The sequence below is a fragment of the Primulina eburnea genome, chromosome 4 (assembly GCF_022965805.1).
Source record: "Primulina eburnea isolate SZY01 chromosome 4, ASM2296580v1, whole genome shotgun sequence".
Taxonomy (NCBI): Eukaryota; Viridiplantae; Streptophyta; class Magnoliopsida; order Lamiales; family Gesneriaceae; genus Primulina; species Primulina eburnea.
In genome coordinates, this window is record NC_133104.1 from 37053990 (window position 1) to 37080827 (window position 26838).

Genomic DNA, 26838 nt, shown 5'->3' on the forward strand with positions numbered 1-26838 from the left:
TAAATAATCTGCCAAAATTGAGTACAATATATTAGGATGTGATTGGTATGAACGAATAGAATCAATTTTCGAATAGAATGGAATGAAATGAAATGATAGTTATATTTCATCACAATAATTATATCGAAAGAAATGAAAAAATGAATTCAATGTAATAAAATTATTTTTTATAATCAAATGTGTTTTTAACTAAAAACTTAAAATAATAAATTGTCCAAGAAATATTATTGTTATTGTTAAAATAATAAAAATATTTATTAAAATGTTCTATTAATTATTTTATAATTAACGATATGATAAAATTATATTATTTTTATTTTATTTGATAAAATAACTATGTCCAAGAAATATTATTGTTATGTTAAAATAATAAAAATATTTATTAAAATGTTCTATTTATTATTTTATAATTAACGATATGATAAAATTATATTATTTTTATTTTATTTGATAAAATAACTATCCTTCAATAAAATTTTATAATAATTGTTATCAAATAAATATTTAAGTTTTTTATTTTTATTATATGTTTAAATATTAATATTATTATCATGATTATTGACTTATTATTTTTAAATTATTAATTTTTATTTTTATTGTTATGTATATATTTAAATTATTTAAATTAAATAAGATAATTTTTTTAAAAAATAATTAAGAATTGATAGTGAGAATGACTATTCACATCTAAAATGGATGGTATGGCCTATTCATGAATATATGAATAGTCATTCTCATTGGAATGTACATTATCATTCTAAATCTTACCTAGTTGGGGTGGTTTAATATAACTTAGGGGTGAATTGTTTGCATAGTTTGTTACCAAAATTATGATATTTTGCATGTGAATGAATATAATTAATTAAATTTATGTAAATGGCTGATAATATATAGGATCGCAATCATGAGTTTTTTGGACCAACAAAGCCTTGAAACATGATCAAATAAGTAAATGGTGCTGAAAATTTTCTCCATTGTGTCGTTTTAATGATCGAATCGAATATTTGTCGTTTTATGAAAATTTATAGGTGAAAGCTTCAATGTTTAAAAACATACTACAATTTAGTTTTTTTTAAAAAATAAAAAAAAAAAATATAGCACTTCAAGTGTACCGATCATGAGATATTTGGATCTTGATCTCCTTCTGATATCTTCTCCCATAAACATGTTTTTTATATGTTCTTCTCTTTTACGAACTTTCTCATGTATAGTCATTTATAGAGTATCTTATATTTGAAAAGTGGTTTCTTTTGTCTATCGACATTCTAACTCAAGACATCACTGTCTAGGTACCTAGATTTCTAGAGAGTTGTTACCAATAAATTCATATCTAGATAAACGACTTATCTTTTCAGTTTTATCAAGTTTTTTTTTTATATCAAAACTAGTATATAATGACAAATTAATTTTTGGGCATATGTGAGCTTTGAGTTGAAGTCAATGATTATCGAGAGTCAGAAATAAAGTGTTGTGACTGGTGTTCCTGTACATCGCATTCACAATGATTATGATTATGATTATTTACATATATATTTGAAATTTTAAAACCAAATCTATTTTTGAGAATAATAAATTACATATCCAATAATTTATAGATATCATTTGGTTCGTACCGTGAGACAAATAATACGAAGATAAGTAATATTTTCTAATAATGAAACATATAAAAATGATGATTAATATAATGTTTGATTTGATCGATTATTTTGATTAAATTTGAGATAATGTGATATTACTATTTTGTATTTTTGAAAATATTAAAAATTATTAATTATATTTTTATTAAAAGCAATATTATAATTTCAATTTAATGATTTGATTGATATGAGATAAGTGATTGTTAGATCGATAAATAATATTGTGCATCAAACATGATATTAGATTGGATAAAAATGTGGATAAATAATATAGAGAACCAAACGATATAAAGTAGTTCTAGGATCCCATCTAAGATTTAGCATATGGAGTATGATTTATTAAATAAACCAATAATTAATCTTCGTTTGTCCGTTTGGTACGTGTGATAGGATAAGTAAATGATTAATAATTAGAGTGATTAAAAAATGAGATATATGGATTAATAGTATGGTGGGATAAATAACATGGTGTTTGGTATGATTTTAAAATGATGGATTAATTTTGTAAATTTTATTGTAATGACCAAAATGTCAATTAAATATATATTCTTAAAATAATTGAATAGATAATTAAATATTTATAATTATAATTTACATTTATTAAAACTAATTTAAATCATTTAAAAAATAACTTAGAATTGAAAAAATTAATTAACAAGATTACAAATTTATAAAAATTTAATTTAAGATAGATTTGTATTACAAAATGATTGAAAATTATTAAAATATATGAAATTAATTTATAAAAAAATATAATAAAAAGTTAAATATTATATTAATTATTAAATTTTCAATAATTTTAATTTTCATATTATATTGAAGAAAACAATTCAGAGGTATTATGATTAATATACAATCTTATCATGATTACTATTCAAACTTATTAATTATCACACTCTTCGAGCTGAGATATTTAATCACACAAATAACATGAATAGTGTGGGCTTTCAATCATAATCAAGTGCCTATAGATTAATAAAAAACGAACCAAATGCGAGATAAGAGAATGATTATATTAAATAATCATTCCCTTATCATGGCTACCAAATATAGATTAAATATACATGTCCCAATATTGATCCGCCATCCAATTTCACATTCACGATCAAATGGACATAGTTGGGTCAGTTAATTAATTAAATTTATGTAATTAATCAACATAAAAAGCTCTACGAGACATTTAAGTTAAACCTATTGTGAGGGTCCATAATTACTTAAAATGTATATTAATTATTCACATTTATTCTTACATGTACAATTCACAATTTTTTTCTACATACTTAGTATCAGCGTTTTCAAAATTAGATTGATCGATCGGTTCGACCGACAATCGGTCACAGATTCGGCTCAGACGTCATCTAAAAACCGTTTGACCTGTTAAATCAGTCAAAACCGATCAAGAATCGGTCGAACCGATATTGAACCATATTTTAAAAAAAATTGAAAAATTATTTTTCTTATTTTTAAAATCCTAATTTTTATATTTGGTTATATATATACATAATTATTTGAAATTTGGACTTCGTTAAAAACATTAATTTAGAAATAGACAAAAACTTATATGAGATGATCTCACGGGTCATATTTTATGAGACACATCTCTTATTTTAGAGATCCATGAAATAATATTACTTTTTATACTAAAAGTGTTACTTTTTATTGTAAATATGAGTAGGGTTGACCCGTCTCACAGATAAAGATTCGTGAGACCGTCTCACAAGAGATTTACTCTTAAAAATATTAGAGTTTATTTAATCTATTATTTTTGTTTTAAAATATATATAACTATAATAGGTATTTTGAATATATATATTTATTTATTTAGTTTTAAAACTTTAATAAATCTATATTTATTGTTTATTTATATAATATTTTAGGTTTTAAAATATAAAATATATTATTCATTATATTATATTAATAATATATAAAAAACAATATTCTGATCCGATCGTCTAATTAAATGCGTCCGATCAATTAGACTGTTTTTTTTTTTTTAAAATATCTCAATTCGATCGTCAATTTAATTATGAAAACATGACTTAGTTTATGAAGATCTGAAAACATCGAGGACGATGGACGAGAACATCTCATTAACCTAACCACACACAATTGGTCGTGTCATTAATTTTTACATTTATTGAGTTTTCGTGTTATCCAGTTAAGCTCGCCCAACTTGCAAATTATCCAATATATATATATATATATATATAGACACACATAATATTAAATTATAATTTTCAGCTCAGCTTTCATTGAATTTATGTACATTAATGTTTCTCTCTAAAGTTTAACACAAAAATATTACATCCTGATGTCACACATTTACGACAAATAAAAAAAATTTATCGATAGGATAAATTTTAACATAAAAAATAATAATTTGTATAAATCGAATCGATATAAGTTTTATTTAATTTTTATTTTTACCAAATCTTTTTTTTTTCAACTCTTGCGTGGGCCCTCCTCGGCATGAAATTTTGCATCTCCACCTACAATGCAGTATGCAACCATCTCAAACGTTCTCTCCCCTACGACAATTTCCGGGGCGGTCTCTCCTTTTTCCAAATTCGTTTTCATTTCCATGTCCTCTCCCAATCTTTATATTTTAATTTTTAACCACGCTGACGCAGCTGACGCTCCCATTTGTTCCGTTGTAAGGAATATTGTCCCTTCAAAGATCTTATTTTAGATTTTGTTCTTTCACCCTGCCTCACAGATTAGCTGACTATACAGGGACCCTTTTCGAATCGAAGTGGGAGTGTGTAAAAAAGTGAGGATCTTGTTTCTTCAGAGGTGGGATTTTGGGAATTTTTCTGATGGCGGGAAATCAAAGTAAATGGAATGCGTTTATGCCCTTTTTAACTGTCTTGTGGAGCTTTCTGTTGGCATCAATCTTTGTTTCTGCTGAGAGAAGCTTAAATCGAGAATCTTTGCCGTATAATGGAACTGGGATATCGGTTCATGATTCAGATTCAGGTCTGTTGGCTGCTCTTGCGAATTTCCTCTGGCAATCAGATTCAACAGGTTACCAGCATGTTTGGCCGGTGAGTCTAGATCACAGATTCCAGTTTACTGTTGAGGCATCACGATTAAATGCAGTTTTTTATTTCTTGATTTTCAATTTTATTTTGATCTTAACTTTATGTATGCTGACTTTGAAGATTCGATATTTTACAAGTATTTATGGCTATTGCAAGGAGAAGTTGGTTTTTGTCGACGCAGCAATTTAAAGACTCGTTAACTTACTATCTATTTGTAATTGGATTACCAGCATAAATTTTTTGTCAGTCTGCTGTGGATAAGCTTTATCAACACGTAAAGTAATACGTATCCATCATGAATTTATTGTAATTGCATAAAGTATGGGACCTGTGCAGTGAAGTCTGGTCACCCCAGAGGAGGATCTAGAAGGGAACCGAGGCTACCAAGTAAAATTTTATTTCTAATTCTTAACATATGAGTTTTGCGCCTCAAAAATATATGAAATTGGCCACCTCTACCTATTTCTTCACCTCCCTTTTTTCTGGCATTCTATGACACCTAGTAGACCCTGTTGATGGTACCAGAGTATAGCTTTTTCCCTAGTTCGACAGATGTACAGATTTGGAATTGTACTTGGTTTGTGAAAATCCGTGAACGGAATCATATTATGATGCGTTTTGAATTTATTATCGGATTGTGATCCACAGGATTTGGAATTCAATTGGCAAATTGTTGTTGGTTCCATTATTGGATTCTTTGGAGCTGCCTTCGGGAGCGTTGGTGGTGTTGGTGGTGGGGGCATATATGTTCCTATGCTTAGTCTTATTATTGGATTTGATCCAAAATCATCAACTGCTATTTCAAAATGTGAGTCAGAAACATATTTGATAGCCCTGCAGTCTTTGTGCATGTTCTTGATTTGTTTTTAAGCAACAATGTTAAAACCTTTTGATTTTACGTACCGATCATGTTATTTAATAAATTTAAATGCGATAAGCAAAGTATAAGATCCCTATGCAATCCTGTAAGAAATTGTATATTCAGCTTAAGAAGATCGTTTCAAAATAAGTTAAATGTTCAGTTCAAATTCCAAGATTGGTTACGATAATCTTGTGGTCTTGTTGAGTGTGTGTTTGACACGTAAATTATTATATGTATGAAAATGATGAATGTGTTTTCTTGTACAACAGGTATGATCATGGGTGCTTCCGTATCAACTGTTTATTACAATCTTAAACTTAGGCATCCTACCATTGACATGCCCATCATTGATTATGACTTAGCTGTTCTTATCCAACCAATGCTCATGCTGGGAATAAGTATTGGAGTTACTTTCAATGTGTTATTTGCGGATTGGATGGTCACCGTTCTTCTAATCATTCTCTTCATAAGTAATAATTTGGTTTATTAATTTTTACATGTTACAATCCTTTTTCTGTCTCCTTACTTTATCTGCCGATTTTAGCCACATCGACTAGGGCTTTTCTTAAAGGCGTTGAAACATGGAAGAAAGAAACTATCTTGAAGAAGGTGACTGTAAACATGATTTACTGTGCCCATGATTTGTTATTTTTGGGTGTCAAAAATTATATGCTCCAACTAGTATGAAAGTTCAAATAATTAATAGTCCTTTGTTTCTTGTTGCAGGAGGATGCAAAGCGATTAGAATCAAATGGTGGGTTGATTGATTCCATGTCCTTTTCCTTTTTGTCTTTCTCAATTCACTTAGTTATTAAAGCATTTATGTTTCTATATTGTTAGGCAATGGTAAAGATGAAGCAGAATATAAGCTTCTTCCTGGTCGCCCTGTTACAGATAAGGATGCCAAAGATTCGTCAGAAATCGATGTGAGAAGTTTCTCCAAGTATCAAATAATCGAAAAAACCAAAGTCCCGTAGTTATATATCTTGTTGTTTCAGGTTGGCATTCTTGAGAATGTTCGCTGGAAGGAGTTTGGGCTTCTTGTGTTTGTTTGGATTGCATTTCTTGTAGTTCAATTGGTTAAGGTTTGAATTTGTTTTACCCTTTTACTACCATTTTGTTTTTTGTTTTTGGCAAATTTATAGTTTCTTTGAACTTGTGCAACCTAGTTAACTTTCCGGTCTTGAATTGCTGCTACAGAATTATACGTCTACTTGTTCAGCAATATACTGGGTGGTGAACTTGATGCAGGTTTGTAAGTGTGATTACCAAATTAATAGGCAATGTAAAGAAATTTCTGTATTTCGTTCCTTACAAATCATCTCCTTGAGATTTCTTTTCAGATCCCTGTGTCGTTTGGCGTATCTGGTTATGAAGCTCTCAGCCTACATAAGGGATGGCGAAAAATTGAATCCAAGGGGGACTCGGGTACCAATTTTACAGTGCTCCAACTGACTACTTATGGCTTCTTTGGTGTCCTGGCTGGTGTTGTAGGTGGTCTACTAGGACTTGGAGGTGGATTTATCATGGGTCCACTATTTTTGGAGTTGGGTATTGCTCCACAGGTTCGTTCCAATTCTTGATAGCATACTTGTATTCGACCTGTATACCTATTTTCCTCTTTATCCACCATGTATACTTGGAGAAGTGTCCGCAATGTTTTTGCATGGCAAGCGTGACTGATAATTTGCAAAGCATTAGAGCCTGGAGGAAGTCGTCGTAATTTTGAATTTCAGGATTCATGTGATGAAAGTTATAAAAAACTGATCCTATTTGACTAATAGTTTGATAATCAAGCACGCTGTTACTCCATTTGTTAAAATGCAAACAATTCATACTATGCAAAAGATAGCTATTTCAAACCATGTATATGCGAGTGAATATGTTTTGTTTTGTCATTTATTTTTTTGTAGAAATAGAGAAAAACAACTCATGGCAATTGCTTCTTTCTAATTCTTGGCAATTATGATTCGAGGCTCTAATGTATATTTTCATTCCCATTTAGGTTTCAAGTGCCACAGCTACTTTTGCCATGATGTTCTCCTCATCAATGTCGGTGGTTGAATATTACCTCTTAAATCGTTTTCCGGTTCCTTATGGTAAGTAAATATCAACACTAAATGCATTCTTTTCATATTGTTGGTAAAAAAATATTGGAACTTTTCTTTTTAAATGTTTTGCTGTTCTCCATGGCAGCTCTGTACTTTGTTGCGGTTGCAACTGTTGCTGCATTTGTCGGGCAACATGTCGTTAGAAGAATGATCATTATATTGGGAAGGGCATCCATTATCATCTTCATTCTAGCTTTCACGATCTTTGTGAGCGCCATCTCTCTAGGTGAGTACGTTTTGCATAGAGAATATATATACCTCTTTTAGCATATTAAAAATCCATCTCAAAGGTCATTTAGTTTTAGACACCTTTGGTTAGCTGTAGTACTTATGTAACCAAACTGACTTTTGATGGCCTCATACAAATATCCAACTATGATAAGATTTTCGGCATGCCAGATGTTTTCTTTTTTTTTTTTATGAGCTCTCTCTCCGGGTTAAAACAGGTGGTGTTGGCATTTCGAACATGATTGGAAAGATTCAGCACGACGAATACATGGGCTTTGAGAACCTCTGCAAGTATGACGCGTGATATAAAAGATTTCAGCTATGAATTCTTTCTCCTTACAGCTCAAGAAGGGACTTGAATCTTGTTCAAATACTCTGTTGAAACGGGCTATAGGCGGAATTTCATTTAATTTTTTTTCCAGATTCAGTGTAACATTCAAACTGTCTGAGGACAATTATTGTCTCTTGTGTAAGTCTTACCTATTTGATCTCGTGGAGTATGTGTTCCTAAGAACAACTCTTGTTAGCTATATATAAAATCATCAGTGTCTTAAGATAAGCTCCCCGGTTCTCGTGATATTACTAAGATGTTTCACGCAAATATTACTAAGATGTTTCATGTCTATCCCTCTTGTTGAGGATACGCTGCGTATCAGACCAAACGTCATGGTTTCAGGTGCACACATAAGCACCGGACATGCCGGTCAAATTCATCAAGTTGCATTCCATCAACTTGTTTTTGCTGTCATCTAAAAAATATTTAAGGTCAATTATGGGGGCATTAAGTTAAAAGGGCTTTGATCAATGGAAGGTGTGAATTTATTTAATAGATATATGTATTTTCAAATTTATCTTCTAATCATTATAAATATGATTTATATGCAACGGACACTGACATTGCCTCTTTCTCTCTGTACAATTTTTAGTATTTATTTATATTTTAAAAATAAATAAATATCGATCCTTGGCCATTTTCTTGTCCAATAAAGTATTTTTTTATAAAATGGATTTTATATTTGTAGTTGAACTCAATAAATATTCACATGCTGCATTAATCTGAAGGACCACCTTACGCAGTAGGTCCTGTACAGCTATCCTCGAAGTGGATGATTAACAATATTAGAGCAAGAACAACTAAATTAATTAATTAGCTAAAATAATTGCGCATAGAGTAGGGGTGTTCATCGGTCGGTTCGGTTCGGTTTTCGACTTTTTATTTCGGTTTTTTCGGTTTTCGGTTTTACAAATATATAATCCGATATCCGAATCATTTTTCTTCGGTTCGGTTCGGTTTTCTATCGAAATGGTTCGGTTATTTCGGTTTTGATACAATTATTTAAATTAATAATATAAATATATTATAAAATATAATATGTTATTTTTTTAAATGATTTCTTAGTAAAATATTTAAATATAAAGTACAAATGAATTACATAAACAACAATCAACTAAGTATTATTCAAAATAATTCTTCATTCACTAATATCATCTCAATAAATAATATAAAATAAAAATAACATTATTAATTTAATTAAATTTCGGTTTTTTCGGTCCGTTCGGTTTTGATATTTATAATCCGAAACCGAACCAAATTAATTTCGGTTTTAACATTTATATCCGAATTATAAAATTCGGTTTCCGGTTCGGTTTAGTGTTCGGTTTTTTCGGTTTGGATTTTCGGTTTTTTCGGTTTTATCCGAAGTTTGAACACCCCTAGCATAGAGAAAAGATTTTGATTTGCAAGGGAGATTTTTTCATTACTCATTCTTATAATGTTTATGGAAAATAAATTTTTTGATATACTAATTTGTTTCGTTTTAGATTTTGGTCTAAGGTGTTCAATTTTTTTTGGGGTTTTTGTCGCATTAACTTTGATAAGTAGATCTTCTATGAGACGGTCTAACGAATTTATATATGTGGGGCATCTCGACCTGTTTCATACCTGGAGTGAAAATATTAATACTTTTTTTTATAAAAATTAATATTTTTAATGGGTCAAATCGAGCAAGAGATTCGTCTAAAAAAAATTGATGTGTACACAGTCTCATAAAAGTTTTTATAAACTTTTATTTATTTATTTTTCCTTTTAGTCCTATTTTTCCTGAATGTTGACGTGCCGTAGGAAAATGTGGATGTGACGTTAAAAATATTGATATTATACCAAAAATTGCTAACTTTTGGTCGGAAAATAATGATCATGTCCTGTGCAGTCGGACCAAAATAGCTAATTAAAATATAGTATATCAAGATCAAAATTTGATGAATTAATGTGCTAAAAATCAAAATTGTTTCAGTTAGTGGAATAAAAAAAATTATTTATCCTAATTTTTTGGGTAAAATAATACTTTATCAAGCTTGAATTGAATTTTTCTAGAAAAATAAAGTAAAAAGAATTTTCTAAACCAGGGAACTCTCAACCTTCAGCAGCTCCTTCCAATATAAAAAAATAGGGTTGTAAATGAGCCGAACAGTATCAAGGTCGAGCCGAGCTCGAGCTCGACTCCTTTTAAAATTATTAAGCTCGCAAATAGCTTGAACTATGTTCGTTAATTATTTATTTATCATGTTTAACGAATCTGGATCGAGATTGACTCGTTAAGCGAGATTGTTTTTTAGCTCGTTAAACAATATCATTTTCGTGTTGGATTAATTTTATTTATATGAGCTTATATGTGAATAACTATGTGTTATGAGCTATCTGTTAAGTTAAGCCCAAAATAAAACGATTAACTAATGTTTCGGGTTATTGTGCTTTAATATATCTAGTAGGTTGTTTGTCTGTAATGTGTAGAGACATAAGTGTAATTTTTGTTTTGTGGCTCTGATACCACTTATTGGGAAAATCTATAAATCACAGAATCTACCATGCTAAATCATTAAAAATTTGACTGAAAACTTAAGCAGAAGCGTACCTGAAGCTATAATCTTGAATTCTTAAGAATGTGTCTTAATCTTTTAGATCTACACGGTCTTTTCCTTGAGAAAATCCTTTAATTTTCTCTTCTGAACTATTTTAAGGTGAGCTATAGCTATCAGAAAGAGACATAGTCTCTGAATGAGCTCATATCACACTGTGTTCAGGAAGAGGAAATGTTGAAGTAGGACAAGACAAAAAGTGCTCATTATACTTCTACCTTGAAGGATAAAGGAAAAAAATGAAGAATAAGGAAGCTGCGTATACAAAACCTCCGAAGAAACAATAGAAGAGTTCTAGTGATTCTCAAAGTGCTAGTTGTTTCTTCTGTGACCGTGATGGGCATATGAAGAAGCAATGTACCAATTACCACGCATGTCATGCTAAGAAATGTGTGCTTCTGAATATGGTTTGTTATGAGGTTAATTAAGTTCAGTGCCTAGACTCACGTAGTGGATAGATTATGATGAAACAACTCACATCAGTGTATCTATGCAGGATTGTTTGGATTGCAGAAAACCAAGTGATGCTGAAAGATTCATCTACACTTGTGACATCAACAAAGTTAAAGTTGAGGCAATATGTAAATTTAGATTATTGTTGAAGACTATAATATATTTGGATATTTTTGAAACATTCATTGTACCATCTTTTAGATGAAATCTGATTTCTATTTTTTAATTGTATAAATTCGATTATTCTTGTTCATTTGGAAATGGAATATTCAGTTTGTTTTTTGGTTTTGGTTCTTTTTTAGGATACAATAATATTTATTATTTGGATGTTATTACTTCATTTAATAAATCCTTGCAAATAAGTAAAGACAATAAATTAAAATTAAAAAGTGAGAATTCAGTTGCGTTATGGCACAAGAAATATGGTCATATATTTGAAAAGAGAATAAGGAGACTTGTGTCAGATGAGATTCTTGAACCTTTAGATTATACATATTTTAATAATTGTGTTAATTGTATAAAGGAAAACAAAAAACAAAAAGAGATTTGAAGCCAACAGGAGTTCAGTCGTCTTAGAATTTATACATACTGATATTTGTGGATAACTCCATTTGGAATCTTGGAATGATCAACATTATTTTATAATGTTCACAAAAGATTTTTCAAGATATGACTTCAATTATCTCATCCATGAAAAGATTTTTCAAGATATGACTTCAATTATCTCATCCATGAAAAGACATAGTTATTGGATGTGTCCAAAACTTATAAAGCTGAAGTTGAAAATTAACTTGGCTTAAAGAATAAAAGCATTAGATCTGACAATGATGGTGAATTATATAGTAGATGTGACGGTTCAAGTGAAAAATGTCCAAGACCTTTTGCTAAATTCCTAGAGGACTGTGGTATCATCCCACAGTATACTATTTCAAGTCCGTCCACTATGAATGTTGTTGCTGAAAGACGAAACAGAACGCTTAAGCACATGGTAAGGAGTACGATTAGTCATTATATCTTACTTGAAACACTTTGGAGAGAGGCACTAAAGACCGCATCATATATCCTTAACATATTTCCAACTAAGGCAGCGATCAAAACCCCTCATAAATTTTGGACGGAAAAAAGCCTACTCTTAAGCATTTGCACGTTTGGGGATGTCCAGCTGAGGCAAGGTCTTATAAGCCTAATGAAAAGAAATTGGACTCAAGGACGACCAATTTTTATTTTATTAGATACTCTTAAAGATCCAGAGGTACAAGTTTTATGATTCCGCAAGTAAGTCGATTTTTGAGTCAAGAAATGCCTGGTTCTTTGAGGATGTTGACTTGGGGGGGGGGGGGGGAGGGGGGGGAGATAAAATAAAGGATATTGTCTTTGAATAATAATATGTAAATATTCCCATAGATGTCTTGGATTGATCAGGACCACATTCCTCACTTTGGCCAAGACACAATACATGTAGACAAAATTGGAGATCCTTCCATTCCAGATGAACAAACTCAAGGACCTCCAGAATCTGTGTCATTAAAGAGATCCATTAGAGAGTGGAGAAATGCATTGCCATATGATTGCATTGTATTTCTTCGAGGACATGAAGCATAAATTCGACTGATGGAGGATGATCCTATCAGCTTCCATTAAGCCATGAAAAGTTCTAACTCTAAAAAGTGAAAGGATGCTATGAATGAGTATATAAAGTCCGTGAAAGACAATGACATACGAGATTTTGTCCCATTGCCTAAAGGTATAAAGCCCATTGGTTGCAAATGGATGTTTAAAACCAATAGAGATTCAAAAAGCAATGTGGAAAAACATAAGACTAAGGCATTGATTATAAATAGACTATCTCTTCTGTTTCTATGAAAGACTCTTTAAGGATTATAATGACTTTGGTAGAGTATTTCAATCTTGAGCTTCATCAGATGGATGTAAAGACTGTGTTTCTAAATGATGAAATTGATGAAATATTTAATATGGTGCAAGCAAAAAATTTTGTGTATAAAGACACAAATAATATGATTTGAAAATTAAAGAAATTCATTTATGGTCTCAATCAGGCATCTCAATAATGGTATTTCAAATTTCATCAAGTGATCATCACGTTTGGTTTTGAGATGAATTTGGTCGATGATTGTATATACCATAAGTTCAATGGGAGTAAGAATGTAATGCCCGAGAATTAATTCCTATAATCAGACGGTGATTAATTGATGTGATTGAGGTTATAAGAACTCAAATGACGAGGCCGGGCGTCGGTGCAAGAAAAATAAGATTGTTGTACAGAACTCGGGGCGCCCGAGCGGTAGAAAGAGACCGCCCGAGCGCCAATGCACCATAGATGTGGATTTTGGACAGAAAGTCTGGCGCCCGAGCGGTAGAAAGTTACCGCCCGAGCGCCAGTGTTCCATAAGAACATCACTCGGACAGAACGTGTGGCGCCCGAGCGGTAGAATATTACCGCCCGAGCGCCAGTGTGTGGTAAGGAAAGACTTCGGACAGAAACTGCCGCGCTCGAGCGGTAGTTTCTTACCGCCCGAGCACGAGTCATGCAGAACGATAACAAGCCACGTTTCTATCATGCACGAGGTGTATATATATATATATATATATATATATATATATATATATATACACATATCATTCGTAGACATTTTTCAAAGAATTGAAGAAAGGGCCGAGGAAGCTTCGCGAAAATCCTTACGCCTTTTTATTTCAATCCGCCCGTCTGAATTTGAATCCGAGTACGGTATCGTGTTCCTAGTGACGACAGCTACAATTGGACGTAAGTTTTGCTACGTTTTGACATGGTTTGAAATTAGACTATTGTCAGAATTGAATAGGATTCATATATGATGTTCTTGTCATGTTAGACATCATAGAATCGAAGTCAGATTGAGAAACAGACTGTTTATGAAATTGTTATGATTTTTGGAGTCGATTTGACTGAGAATGTATATCAGATATGTTTTGTTATTGAGATTGTGACTGGTATCGATATTGATTATGAGTTCTGGTAATATATCTGTGATGTTCGGACTGACAGAGTTATCGAGACTGTATTGTTATGCCGTCGAAACATCAGTTTATTTAGATTGATCAGATTCAGTAGTGAATTAGATTGTGCCTTGTTCAGATGTTGGTCAGATTATGTACTGAATTGAGTATTGATCAGAACAGGTTATGTATTGAGTTATTCACTGATACAGTGTATTCGATATTGTCATTTCAGATTTGATATGGACAGATTTGAATACAGGTCATCGTCTTCCTCAGACCGGGACGACAAAGGTATAATTCATGTGATATACGGGAAGATATAACTCAAAGAAGATCTTATTTGAGTTTCCCAATAAAATCACATACTAGATTATTGTTTATATTGTTACCTGATTATGCTTTGATTATAGAATTGTATTCAAGCATGTAAGATAATTGTGATATTCAGTTATGAATATGATTATTCTTTGTTTACAGATTGTTATTCATTGCATTTAAGATAGGAAAGTCTTGACAGCCATTGTCAGACTTCTAGACGTTCGGTGTATCTCAGCTTAGGAGTAGCCATTACTCCTATTGCCAGCCGTCGATACAGCTCGGACCGAAGTCTAGGAATAAGACGTACAGTCGCCCCGAGTGGTTGGGTAGGTGACAGCCAGTGACGTCTTATTCACCCCGGGATCCCTAGAGTTATAGTTGAGTCAAGTCTAGACATGATTTGATTAGAACAGCATGCGTAGATGAATTGGTTTCATAGACTATGGAACCTATTGTTATTACTTTCAGTCATGACAGCATGTTTCATGATTTAGACTATTTACATGCATGTTTATCTGATTTGAATTGCATGTTTAGTTAGATTAGAATTCATAGATGATGAAATCTATTATTATTGTCTTTGCTTTTATTCATGACAGCATGTTCCATGAATCATTATGTGTATATGCATGTTTACCATGTTTTATACTGGGATTTATTCTCACCGGAGTTATCCGGCTGTTGTCTTGTTTTGTATGTGTGCATGACAACAGGTGGGGCTGGATCAGGGTCGAGATGACGATGAGAGAAGACGAGTTAGCGTGGTGATTCCGGACTTGTAGCAGACTTGGTTGATTACTTGAATTTAGTAATTGAACCTTAGACTTAGGTTGTACAGTGTTGTACTTTTCTACTGAACTGTAGTTTTTATACAGAGATTTATATTGTTTAGATTCCATTACCTTCCGCAGTTACCTTTTAAAAAGAAAAATTTTTAGACCCTGTTTATTAAAAAAAAAAAAAGAAAACTGATAATTAAATCCCAATAATGAGTAAGAAGATGATTAGCGTCCGGGTCCCCACAACAGGTGGTATCAGAGCATTATGTTCCAGAACAGTAGGTTCTAGAGCCGTAGGTTCTGTAGACTGAGATAGAAGAGAATGAGCGGGGTAAATTGAATTTTCTTCCTTGCATGTGATTGCTAGCATGAGATTTATTTTAATGTTTATTGACATTGTGTGCTAGCATGAGATTATGTGTTTCTGCTTTGAGATACATGTTTCCCTGATTATTTGATTTGAATGGGTATTATGTATTCTTGAATATAAATCAGATCTGATTCCTGATCAACAGTAAGATGATCAGAGAAAGATTAGAACAGATTGGTTGTACTGGATTACTAATGTTTTGGTAATCAGATATAGCTCCCCGAAGGATTCCTGAAAAAGGCAGTACTTCGTATGATCAGATAGATATATCAGAATCTCAGATAGATGTGTCAGAAACTCCAATGGAAACGAAGTTGAGGGAATTTCAGTTACTTCAGCCACCGATTCTGAGTGGTATTGAGACATCGGAAGATTGTCAGAACTGGTTGGATGACATAGAAATACTGGTCGATTTACTGGATTGTACCGATGAACAGAAAGTTAAATTGGTAGTTTATCAGTTACGGGAGGCTGCCAGAAATTGGTGGATTACGATCAGAGGCATCTTAGAACTACGTGGTATTGTGATCACGTGGGAAGTCTTCAAAGCTGAATTCGATCAAAGATTTTTCCCAGTTGCATACCGGGAGGACCAAAGAGCAGAATTTGAGAATTTGAGACGAGGCCAATTGAATATTGATGAATATTCTGCGAAATTCTCTACTTTATTGTGTTTTGTTCCTCATTTAGCTGGGAATGATGAAGCTGTAGTGAATCAGTTCGTCAGAGGATTGAATTCAGAAATAGTTGCATTGATGAACATGCAGCAACCTTATCATTTTGCTGATGCTTTGAGTAAAGCAAGGAGGGCGGAGGCGAGTCTGATTAGACTTGGGAAGATTGAGCGTGAAGCAATCCCAGACACAGCAATCCCCTCTCCGATTTGAACGTGGCAGCACGAGTGGAAAGCAAGAGTTGCTTAAAGCTCGAAAGAAATCGTTTAAGAAATTAGGAGGTGGTTCCTCTAGTTCCAGCGGTTCTAGCCCGAGCTATACTGGGGTGTATTGCAGAACTTGTGGGGGAAGACATCCCACAGAGCAATGCCAGGGAGTGACTGGTACTTGTCATATCTGTAGACAACAGGGACACTTTGCTAGAGTCTGTCCCCAGAAGGGTCCTCGAAGATTTTAGAGAGCAGAGTCATTGGTGATAATGACAGAAGAACAGACCCAGAACATCATAGGTACTATTTCTTTATGATTATATTGCATATGTATTGATATGTACTAAGGCATTTTTATGAGTATCTGTGATTGAGTAGCATGGAGATATGCTGTATCTATGGAGTTTGTTTATACTGTGGTATTATTTTCCTTGATTGTTGAGGAAAATGATGATATCTAAGATTTTTATGATGATATATATATATACTGCAGTAAGATAAGAATGAGATGTAGTTAGATTGGGCTGTACTTGTGTATGATGATCTGATTTAATTGCATTACTGAAATTGTAATGATGAACAAGTACAGAGATATTGTAGAAATTATTCCAGAAATGGTAAGATTCAGACCAAATCTGGCTGATAAACGGAGATTTTCCGGTAAGGACTCTAGATTCAGAATTTCTGTGATATATGCATTGTTTATAACTCGATTATTACCGAAAGGAACAGATAGTATCCTTATGTATTCAGTAGACCTACTGAAATCGAGTTTAGCAACTACAGATTTGATAGTTACGTAAGGATTGATTTATATTTGCCTAGATAAGATTTCAGATGTGTTGATATCAGAAAGGTAGATTTCAGAATTGAATCGATACCAGGTAATGGTTATATACTAAAATTCAGTACAGAATGATATGGAAGATTAATAGAAGGGTACAGATTGCTAACTCTTAGATTCAGGGATATTCTGATGATTTTATGCTTGTTATATCTATGATATTTGATATGTTAACAGCATCTGATTGATTAAATGGAATATTTGAAGATTTTATTGAATATTCAGAGAACCGTGATTTTTGTATACAGAAATTAGTCAGGTATGACTCATAATTGAAACAGATTGTATTCAGAATATGTGATATCTGCAGTTTGTATACCGATTTAATTGCACAGTTGAGACAGAAATCAGCGACTGTAAATGACACAGGTAACAGATATATCAGAATTAGCAGAAAGGTCAGAAAGTCAGAATTGCTGAGTTTTACAGATTTTCTTATTCTCTTATTATGTTATATCTGCTTGCGTATTGTGATTGCTCTAAATCAGTATTTGAGACATCTTATATTGTTTGGGAGCATATTCTATTTGCAGATGAGATATGGCAGATGATTTAGGCACTGTGAAGATTGATCAGTAGTCAGAATTATCAGTATTGCCAGAAATCGTTGTTTTATGAGTTTTCTTAAACTCACTAGATCTGTATAGGTTGTCTTTATTTCGACTCTGACTGTTATTACTGTGGTTTGCATGTATGTTTGATACAGAATATTGTAAACAGTTGAGAGTTGCAACAGTTCAGAAATGTTATATCAGAATGTTTCAGAATTGTATAACAGAATTTGATATCTGTAGTCAGAGCCGAATACCAGGTAGGTATTTCTTCTTTATTTTTTTTATTATTATTAACTGACTGATTATACAGAATAGTTCGAATTTGAAAGCACAGATAGTGTCAGAAATGCACAGTAGTGGATTCAGTTTTCATCTTGATGTTTGATAAGGTATAATATTCGAACAGATAGTTGTAATATAAACAGATTAAATCAGTTATGACAGAAATTTTACCGCAATGCTAGCCGAAATTGTACAGATATGTCTGAATCGCTAACAGAAGAAGACAGAAAGATAGAAATCAGAAGATTATTACAGATTTTGTATATTTCTGAATAGAAATGGGAGTACATTTCTATGGCTTTCGTAATGAAAGTACCGTCATTTTCTCCAGATTGAGATATGATATGATTATGATTGACAGATTACTCAATCCATATCTATCAGTTTGTACCAGACTACGTACAAACAGAACTAGATGACGTAGATCGATGTCAAAGAAATGTTCAGATGGAACAGAAAATTTAAGTAGATTATATCAGATTGTGATTTTGATTGAGTTTGTACTTGTGATAGAAGATATCATGAGCTCTTTCGCAGATTTTTCACAGATTGACAGATAGTCAGCGGGTATTATCCAGATATGGGTAGAATTTTGGTGCTGGATGTTAGCACTAGTTGTTATGATTTAGTGTCACTGTATGTCTTACTGCATGACAATAGCTAGTAAGATAATTCAGAATGGATAGAATTAATAAACCAACGTCGGATGGTGATGATTGGTACTTGAAGTCGAAGATAGAATAGATATTTGATTGGGATAAACATATGACATAACAATTGCTGCTATTGCTTTGTTACGAACGAATAAATGGGCATATACGGATGTTGTATAGCCAGTAATGCGAGATGGATTCTGTCATAATGATTTTGAGAAGTATTATGATATTAGAATTCTTGAATTCTTATTTCAGACTAGAATCAGAGATGGATCAAAGAAAAATACCTCAGAATGATGTTAGTAAGATGAGTTTGGATGTTAAACTCTATTATACATTTCTTCTGGTATATCAGAATTGATTGCTTGTGAGTTCGAGGACGAACTCAGATCTAAGAGGGGGAGAAATGTAATGCCCGAGAATTAATTCCTGTAATCAGACGGTGATTAATTGATGTGATTGAGGTTATAAGAACTCAAATGACGAGGCCGGGCGTCGGTGCAAGAAAAATAAGATTGTTGTACAGAACTCGGGGCGCCCGAGCGGTAGAAAGAGACCGCCCGAGCGCAAATGCACCATAGATGTGGATTTTGGACAGAAAGTCTGGCGCCCGAGCGGTAGAAAGTTACCGCCCGAGCGCCAGTGTTCCATAAGAACATCACTCGGACAGAACGTGTGGCGCCCGAGCGGTAGAATATTACCGCCCGAGCGCCAGTGTGTGATAAGGAAAGACTTCGGACAGAAACTGCCCCGCTCGAGCGGTAGTTTCTTACCGCCCGAGCGCGAGTCATGCAGAACGATAACAAGCCACGTTTCTATCATGCACGAGGTGTATATATATATATACACATATCATTCGTAGACATTTTTCAAAGAATTGAAGAAAGGGCCGAGGAAGCTTTGCGAAAATCCTTACGCCTTTTTATTTCAATCCGTCCGTCTGAATTTGAATCCGAGTACGGTATCGTGTTCCTAGTGACGACAGCTACAATTGGACGTAAGTTTTGCTACGTTTTGACATGGTTTGAAATTAGACTATTGTCAGAATTGAATAGGATTCATTTATGATGTTCTTGTCATGTTAGACATCATAGAATCGAAGTCAGATTGAGAAACAGACTGTTTATGAAATTGTTATGATTTTTGGAGTCGATTTGACTGAGAATGTATATCAGATATGTATTGTTATTGAGATTGTGACTGGTATCGATATTGATTATGAGTTCTGGTAATATATCTGTGATGTTCGGACTGACAGAGTTATCGAGACTGTATTGTTATGCCGTCGAAACATCAGTTTATTTAGATTGATCAGATTCAGTAGTGAATTAAATTGTGCCTTGTTCAGATGTTGGTCAGATTATGTACTGAATTGAGTATTGATCAGAACAGGTTATGTATTGAGTTATTCACTGATACAGCGTATTCGATATTGTCATTTCAGATTTGATATGGACAGATTTGAATACAGGTCATCGTCTTCCTCAGACCGGGACGACAAAGGTATAATTCATGTGATATACGGGAAGATATAACTCAAAGAAGATCTTATTTGAGTTTCCCAATAAAATCACATACTAGATTATTGTTTATATTGTTACCTGATTATGCTTTGATTATAGAATTGTATTCAAGCATGTAAGATAATTGTGATATTCAGTTATGAATATGATTATGCTTTGTTTACAGATTGTTATTCATTGCATTTAAGATAGGAAAGTCTTGACAGCCATTGTCAGACTTCTAGACGTTCGGTGTATCTCAGCTTAGGAGTAGCCATTACTCCTATTGCCAGCCGTCGATACAGCTCGGACCGAAGTCTAGGAATAAGACGTACAGTTGCCCCGAGTGGTTGGGTAGGTGACAGCCAGTGACGTCTTATTCACCCCGGGATCCCTAGAGTTATAGTTGAGTCAAGTCTAGACATGATTTGATTAGAACAGCATGCGTAGATGAATTGGTTTCATAGACTATGGAACCTATTGTTATTACTTTCAGTCATGACAGCATGTTTCATGATTTAGACTATTTACATGCATGTTTATCTGATTTGAATTGCATGTTTAGTTAGATTAGAATTCATAGATGATGAAATCTATTACTATTGTCTTTGCTTTTATTCATGACAGCATGTTCCATGAATCATTATGTGTATATGCATGTTTACCATGTTTTATACTGGGATTTATTCTCACCGGAGTTATCCGGCTGTTGTCTTGTTTTGTATGTGTGCATGACAACAGGTGGGGCTGGATCAGGGTCGAGATGACGATGAGAGAAGACGAGTTAGCGTGGTGATTCCGGACTTGTAGCAGACTTGGTTGATTACTTGAATTTAGTAATTGAACCTTAGACTTAGGTTGTACAGTGTTGTACTTTTCTACTGAACTGTAGTTTTTATACAGAGATGTATATTGTTTAGATTCCATTACCTTCCGCAGTTACCTTTTAAAAAGATTAGACCCTGTTTATTTAAAAAAAAAAAAAAACTGATAATTAAATCCCAATAATGAGTAAGAAGATGATTAGCGTCCGGGTCCCCACAAAGAATATTTTTTATTTTTATATGTTGATTACATTCTACTCGCTAGCAATGATATAGAGTTGTTGCATGACACCAAGAGATTTTTTGCTAAGAAATATGATATGAAAGATCTTGGTGTTGCACCTTTTGTACTGGTGTCCAAATACATCGAGATCGTTCTCGAGGTATTCTTAGATTATCTCATAAAGTCTATATCGAGAAAGTTATCAAGCGATACGAGATGCGAGACTGTAAACTAATGGATACCCATGTGACTAAGGGAGATAAACTTAGTCTCAAACAATGCCCAAAAATGGTTTCGAGGAAAAGAAAATGCAGAAGATTCTCTATGCATTTGCAGTAGAGAGTCTGATGTATGCTCATATTTGTACACGTCCAGATATTGCATACCTGAATGGAATGTTGGGAAGATATCTAAGTAATTCAGGAGTAAAGTATTTGAAAACAGTCAAACGACTCGTATGGTATTTACAGAGAACAAAATATTGCATGCTCATATATCAGAGGTTAGATCAGTTTTAGTTTATTTTATTTTATGGGATGTCAAGATAATATGAAAAAAATACGTTGGGCTATATTTATTTGCTGGCAGAAGGTGTTGTCTCACAAAATAATGCTAAAAAAATATTTATTATGGCTTCTTTAATCATGAAAGTAGATTTTATAGCTTGTTATGTTGCATCCAATCAAATTTCTGGTTGTTAAATGAATAGTTCAGTGTGGATGGTTGTCTATACATCACTTCGGTACAAATTCTATAATTGTAGATTCAATTATTAAAAAACTATAGATTTTTGTGCTCATTATTTGCATAAAATTTTCATGTTACACATCCACTTCATAATCCACGTTATTCAGTTGTGTTGGTATATCTGACCATTGATTGGTCTAGTTACTTTGAGTGTAGCGAAGGCTGCTTTGATCTTATGTTGATGTGATTGATGGACTGAACTGGTTATGGGTACATTTCGGAATGACAACATTTTTGAGATCATAAAGTTATTTTCACAAACATAGTTATAAGGTTATACATATAGTTCAATTGGGAGATTGTTGTATCAATTTTATTTAAATGAGCTTATATATGAATAATTGTGTTGTTGGTTGTATATTAGTTAAGCACAAAATAAAGAGAACAACTAATGTTTTGGGTTTTTGGGCTTTAATATATCAAATAGGTTGTGTGCCTTTAATGTGTAGAAATATAAGTGTAATATATATCTATTTTTATAATAGACTAAAAGAAAAATATCAGAAGATAATGATAGACAATATCTATATATGGTTGTAAATGAGCTGAGCCGAACAGTATCACGTTCGAGTTCGGTTGGTTTTAAAATTATTAAGCTCGCGAATAGCTCGAGCTCTGCTTGTTAATAACTCATTTATCATGTTCAACGAGTTTGGATCGAGCTCGGCTCGTTAAGCTAGATTTTTTTAGCTCGTTAAACAATATCATTTTCGAGATCGTTAAACAAGCTCATTAATTTTATAGTCTTTGAATCACTTCTTTTACGTTTAAATTTTGACGTGGAACAATGCAAGTTACTATTGTACACTCAAGCTGGCCCAACAAACTAGTCGAGCTAGAGCTCGTGAACAAGCGTGGGAGTTTACGATCTGAATATCCTTAAGCTCTAGCCTGTCTTGATAAATTTGCCGAACTCAGCTCGATAAGCTTAACGAACAATCTCAAACAATTTTTTTATCTAGCCGAACTCCAAGTAGCTCGCAAACAGTTTAGTTCGTTTATGTCTCTACCCACAAAACATGAATAACTTGTAATAGTATGTCCGCTCTTAATTATAAAAATCTAAATTTGTATAATTCTAACCATAATGCGTAAAAATTTCTCTTCACTTGTTTGGTTAAAATTTAAGAAGGAATCATTAGAATGTTTTAATACACAAGGATCGATCTTTAGTATATATTAAATGTATCATAAAACATCTATGACACTATCTCACATGTTGATTTTGTGAGACTGTCTCACAAGTAATATTTTTCATTGATCGAGTCATGTTGGGATCTTTAGTATATATTAAATGTATCATAAAAATTTCAATGAGACTGTCTCACATGTTAATTTTGTGAGATAGATCTTCTACTCGACATGACTCGATCCATGAAAAAATATTACTTACAAGAATGTCTCACAAAAAACCTATTCTAAACGTACTTTGGAAACCATAGTTTAATGTATTATGTGTATGCTCTAGAAATTTTGATCGACATTTAGAATGAAAGATAGCATGCGAGCAAGTGGTGGACTTTTTATTTGGGTATCCTAATTTTAAATTTAAGTTGATAAATTGATGTGTTTGCGATAGATATATCTATCGTGTAAATAATAAAAACTAGTGTTCTACACGTTATGTGCTTTTCTAGTTGATTTTTGTTATATGATTACCTTTGTTAAAGCAAAATAGGAATTAAATTTGAAAACTTAAAAATCAAAGTCGAAGTTTTCCGATTTTTAAAAAGTAAATTTTTTACATAAATTTAATTTTTCATGCTAAAAAAAGAAAAAATATGGAGTATTTTGGCATGGGACTCTAAAAAATATATTAAAACACTATTTTGTCTTTCTTAAGTTCAAATTTAATATATCTATACTATACATAATAGTTGAGCTATTAGAGGCACACTAATAAATATATATTTTTCAAACTTTCCCTACATTAATTATATTAACTTTTAAAATTGATTTTATGTATATATTAATTAATATAGGCATTTCTCGTCAATTTTTCCATATTTTTCTCAACTATCTATTATGGATATGATAAATAACTTTGTCGAGAATACTAAATTAACCAATTTTTGTATATCGGGTCAATTATGGCATGAATACAAGACGTCAACTTCGACAATATTTAGGCTTAAAAAACTGGGACATTTTATTCCTTAAACTCACTTGTTGGAATGGTCAATAATGGCAGGAGAGTTCAATAATTTAGATTTTTCTCAAATATATGGATATGTTTGCTTATCAGAACCAGCTTATTTAATTTTCTTGATATACTCGAAATCGACAGCGCTTATTTGCATTGATCACGACCGGATTTTCTTGCGTTTTCTTCTTCGTCTGTCTAATGTCTTTGATCGGCAACTGGAAGAACTCTCGCAGCAAGAGCACCGCAGTCCAGAGGTTGGGCCGAAATAACACGAAAAGAGATCATGACGAGCAAGTGAATAACAGTAACAAATGGCTGATGTTCTGGCGAAGAATCGGAGGGAAAAAGAAGAAGAATTCGGACGACTCAGCTTCGTTTTATGATATCCAGAAAAGATATGACCCAGAGAGTTATTTGCTGAATTTTGATGAAGGGCTGGGGAGGGTTGAGCAGGATAATTTCTTTAGGTCTTTCTCTGTTAGATATGCTGATTCCTCAAGATTATTACATGCAGGGAGAGGGTGAAGAGCATGCCCACTTGTTCGTATGTAGACATCTTGTTGGGTAAAAATTTGAGGTGCAAATACATGTTAATTTTATTGGGGCATGCAGCCGGGCTTTATACCGGTCGATGATCGTCCGATTCTTACTATCTTGATATAAGTGTTTGTTAAATTTAATTTTTTTCTTTGGACGATGGAGAGTTTGTTACAATTAGGTGAATTTCGAATTCAAGATTTCGTTTCAAATTTGATACATTGATATCATTAATTGAACTACAAGTCATCACCACTTTTAGTTTCCGCTAGCGTTTAGCATAAATAAATTTTATGCCACTCGGGTTTTTGTTTTGGTTCTTTCATTAATTTATTCCAGTTTTAGTTCATATTATATTGAAATCAATGTGTCGTTTATGGTATCTATCTTTGAACTTATGTGTATATATGTGAGTCACACGTTAAAGATGCCACTATTCCAGGACTCACAATTTGATATCAATGCGCTAAAACGAGAAAAAAAAAAAGAATAAAGAGAGAGATGAGTTAAATGACTTCTTCTCCAATAATTAAATAGATAGTTAATGTTATTTGATGTCCGGCAAAGAGCCAGTGTCATCTTCAGACTCGGGCAAAATAAGAGATCGGGAGCCTAGGTTTATCGGAAGGAAGACCAGCCCGGGTAAAGAGAGTACTCTTATATAAACCATTTCTGGATATATAGCAACTCGAGAAGTTGGCTAAACCAGCACACAATCGAACAACCCGAGTTCCCTGTCTGAGTCCTCGCATCATGACCACCAGGGACGGATCCAGGAATAAGAGTTGTGGGGGGGGCTTGAACTCAATATGATAAGTTATATATTATTAAAAAAAATTTACATTAGATGAATTAACATCATTCAGGAAAAGAAAACAATAGAAACAATATGCCTTATTTGTTGAAGGCGAATACTCCAACCAATAAAATTTCTGAAACCATTTTTTCTGAAAACGACGATTCTGGCTTCCAAATTTTGTACCTGGATACTCCAACATATCTGGTTGATAAGGCCCCATATTTAGATATGAACGTCTTATCTCATCTCGTACATTAACATGATATTCACATATCTGTTTTCTTTTTCCTGGATCTCGTTCAATAAAAGTAGACGAAGACTGATGATCGTCTCTAGGAGAGGAACATGAAGGAATTTGGATATTGGGAAATAGAAGACTTTCACTGGATTGATGTTGCATTGTAAGGACCGTAGGAATTGAAGTATCTTCACTAGCTTGACGATCTCTCTTCTTAAAGAAAGAGGATGTCAATGTTTTTTCTTTCTTTGCAGCATATTGATGTTCCATTTTGAAATAGTTCAAGTTATAATCCTAAACAAGAATAAAATAATTATTAAACAAATAAACAAGTAATAGTCAATCAACAACTCAACAACAAACAATAAAGAAACCACAAATCACGCACAGAGAAGCTATAAAAAACAAAATAAAAAATGTATAGCCGATTCTTACCTGGATTGTTGCCTTGCCGATGAGCAATTCGATTTCTTCGGGAGTCCTCAATTCTATCCTGTCGCTAAAGGGCCTGGGACTTGGGAGAGAAATTTTGTAGAATTGAGGTGGGGCGGATCAGAGGATATGTGATGAATTTGGTCTCATCCTTGTAAATGGACGGGACTTGATTGGACTAAGACATTGATGTACGACGGTTTTTGAAATAGCGACGGTTTTTCAAAAAACTGTCGCTAATAGCGACTGTTTGAATTAAAACCGTCGCCGATCACATCGGCGACAGTTGTACTGAAAACCGTCGCAAATATTAGCGACGGTTGCTGAAAAACCGTCGCTAAAAAAAAAAGTAAGCTGGGCTACAGCCCAGTACATCCCTAGAATAAATCCGTCTCTGATGACCACTGCTCGAGCATCTCTGGAAAGGCCTTGATTCTGGGCCCACGTGTATGAATCACC

General features: G+C 33.1%; 1 protein-coding gene across 2 annotated transcripts; it reads left to right on the forward strand.

Annotated features, from left to right (window-relative positions):
• The first annotated feature begins 4130 nt into the window (after window positions 1–4130).
• On the forward strand, window positions 4131–8458 carry LOC140831065 (sulfite exporter TauE/SafE family protein 3-like). 2 transcript variants are annotated; one of them, XM_073194794.1, is made up of 13 exons: window positions 4131–4290; window positions 4371–4681; window positions 5327–5486; window positions 5810–6010; window positions 6085–6149; window positions 6267–6294; window positions 6381–6466; window positions 6539–6625; window positions 6741–6791; window positions 6884–7105; window positions 7546–7639; window positions 7737–7877; window positions 8098–8458. In XM_073194794.1, the coding sequence occupies exons 2-13, from the start codon at window positions 4454–4456 to the stop codon at window positions 8181–8183; spliced, it is 1449 nt and encodes a 482-aa protein (XP_073050895.1). In that variant the 5' UTR covers window positions 4131–4290; window positions 4371–4453; the 3' UTR covers window positions 8184–8458. The 2 variants fall into 2 exon arrangements, with proteins under 2 accessions (XP_073050895.1, XP_073050894.1); XM_073194793.1 differs by having other exon boundaries at window positions 4133–4681.
• Window positions 8459–26838: the final 18380 nt, after the last annotated feature.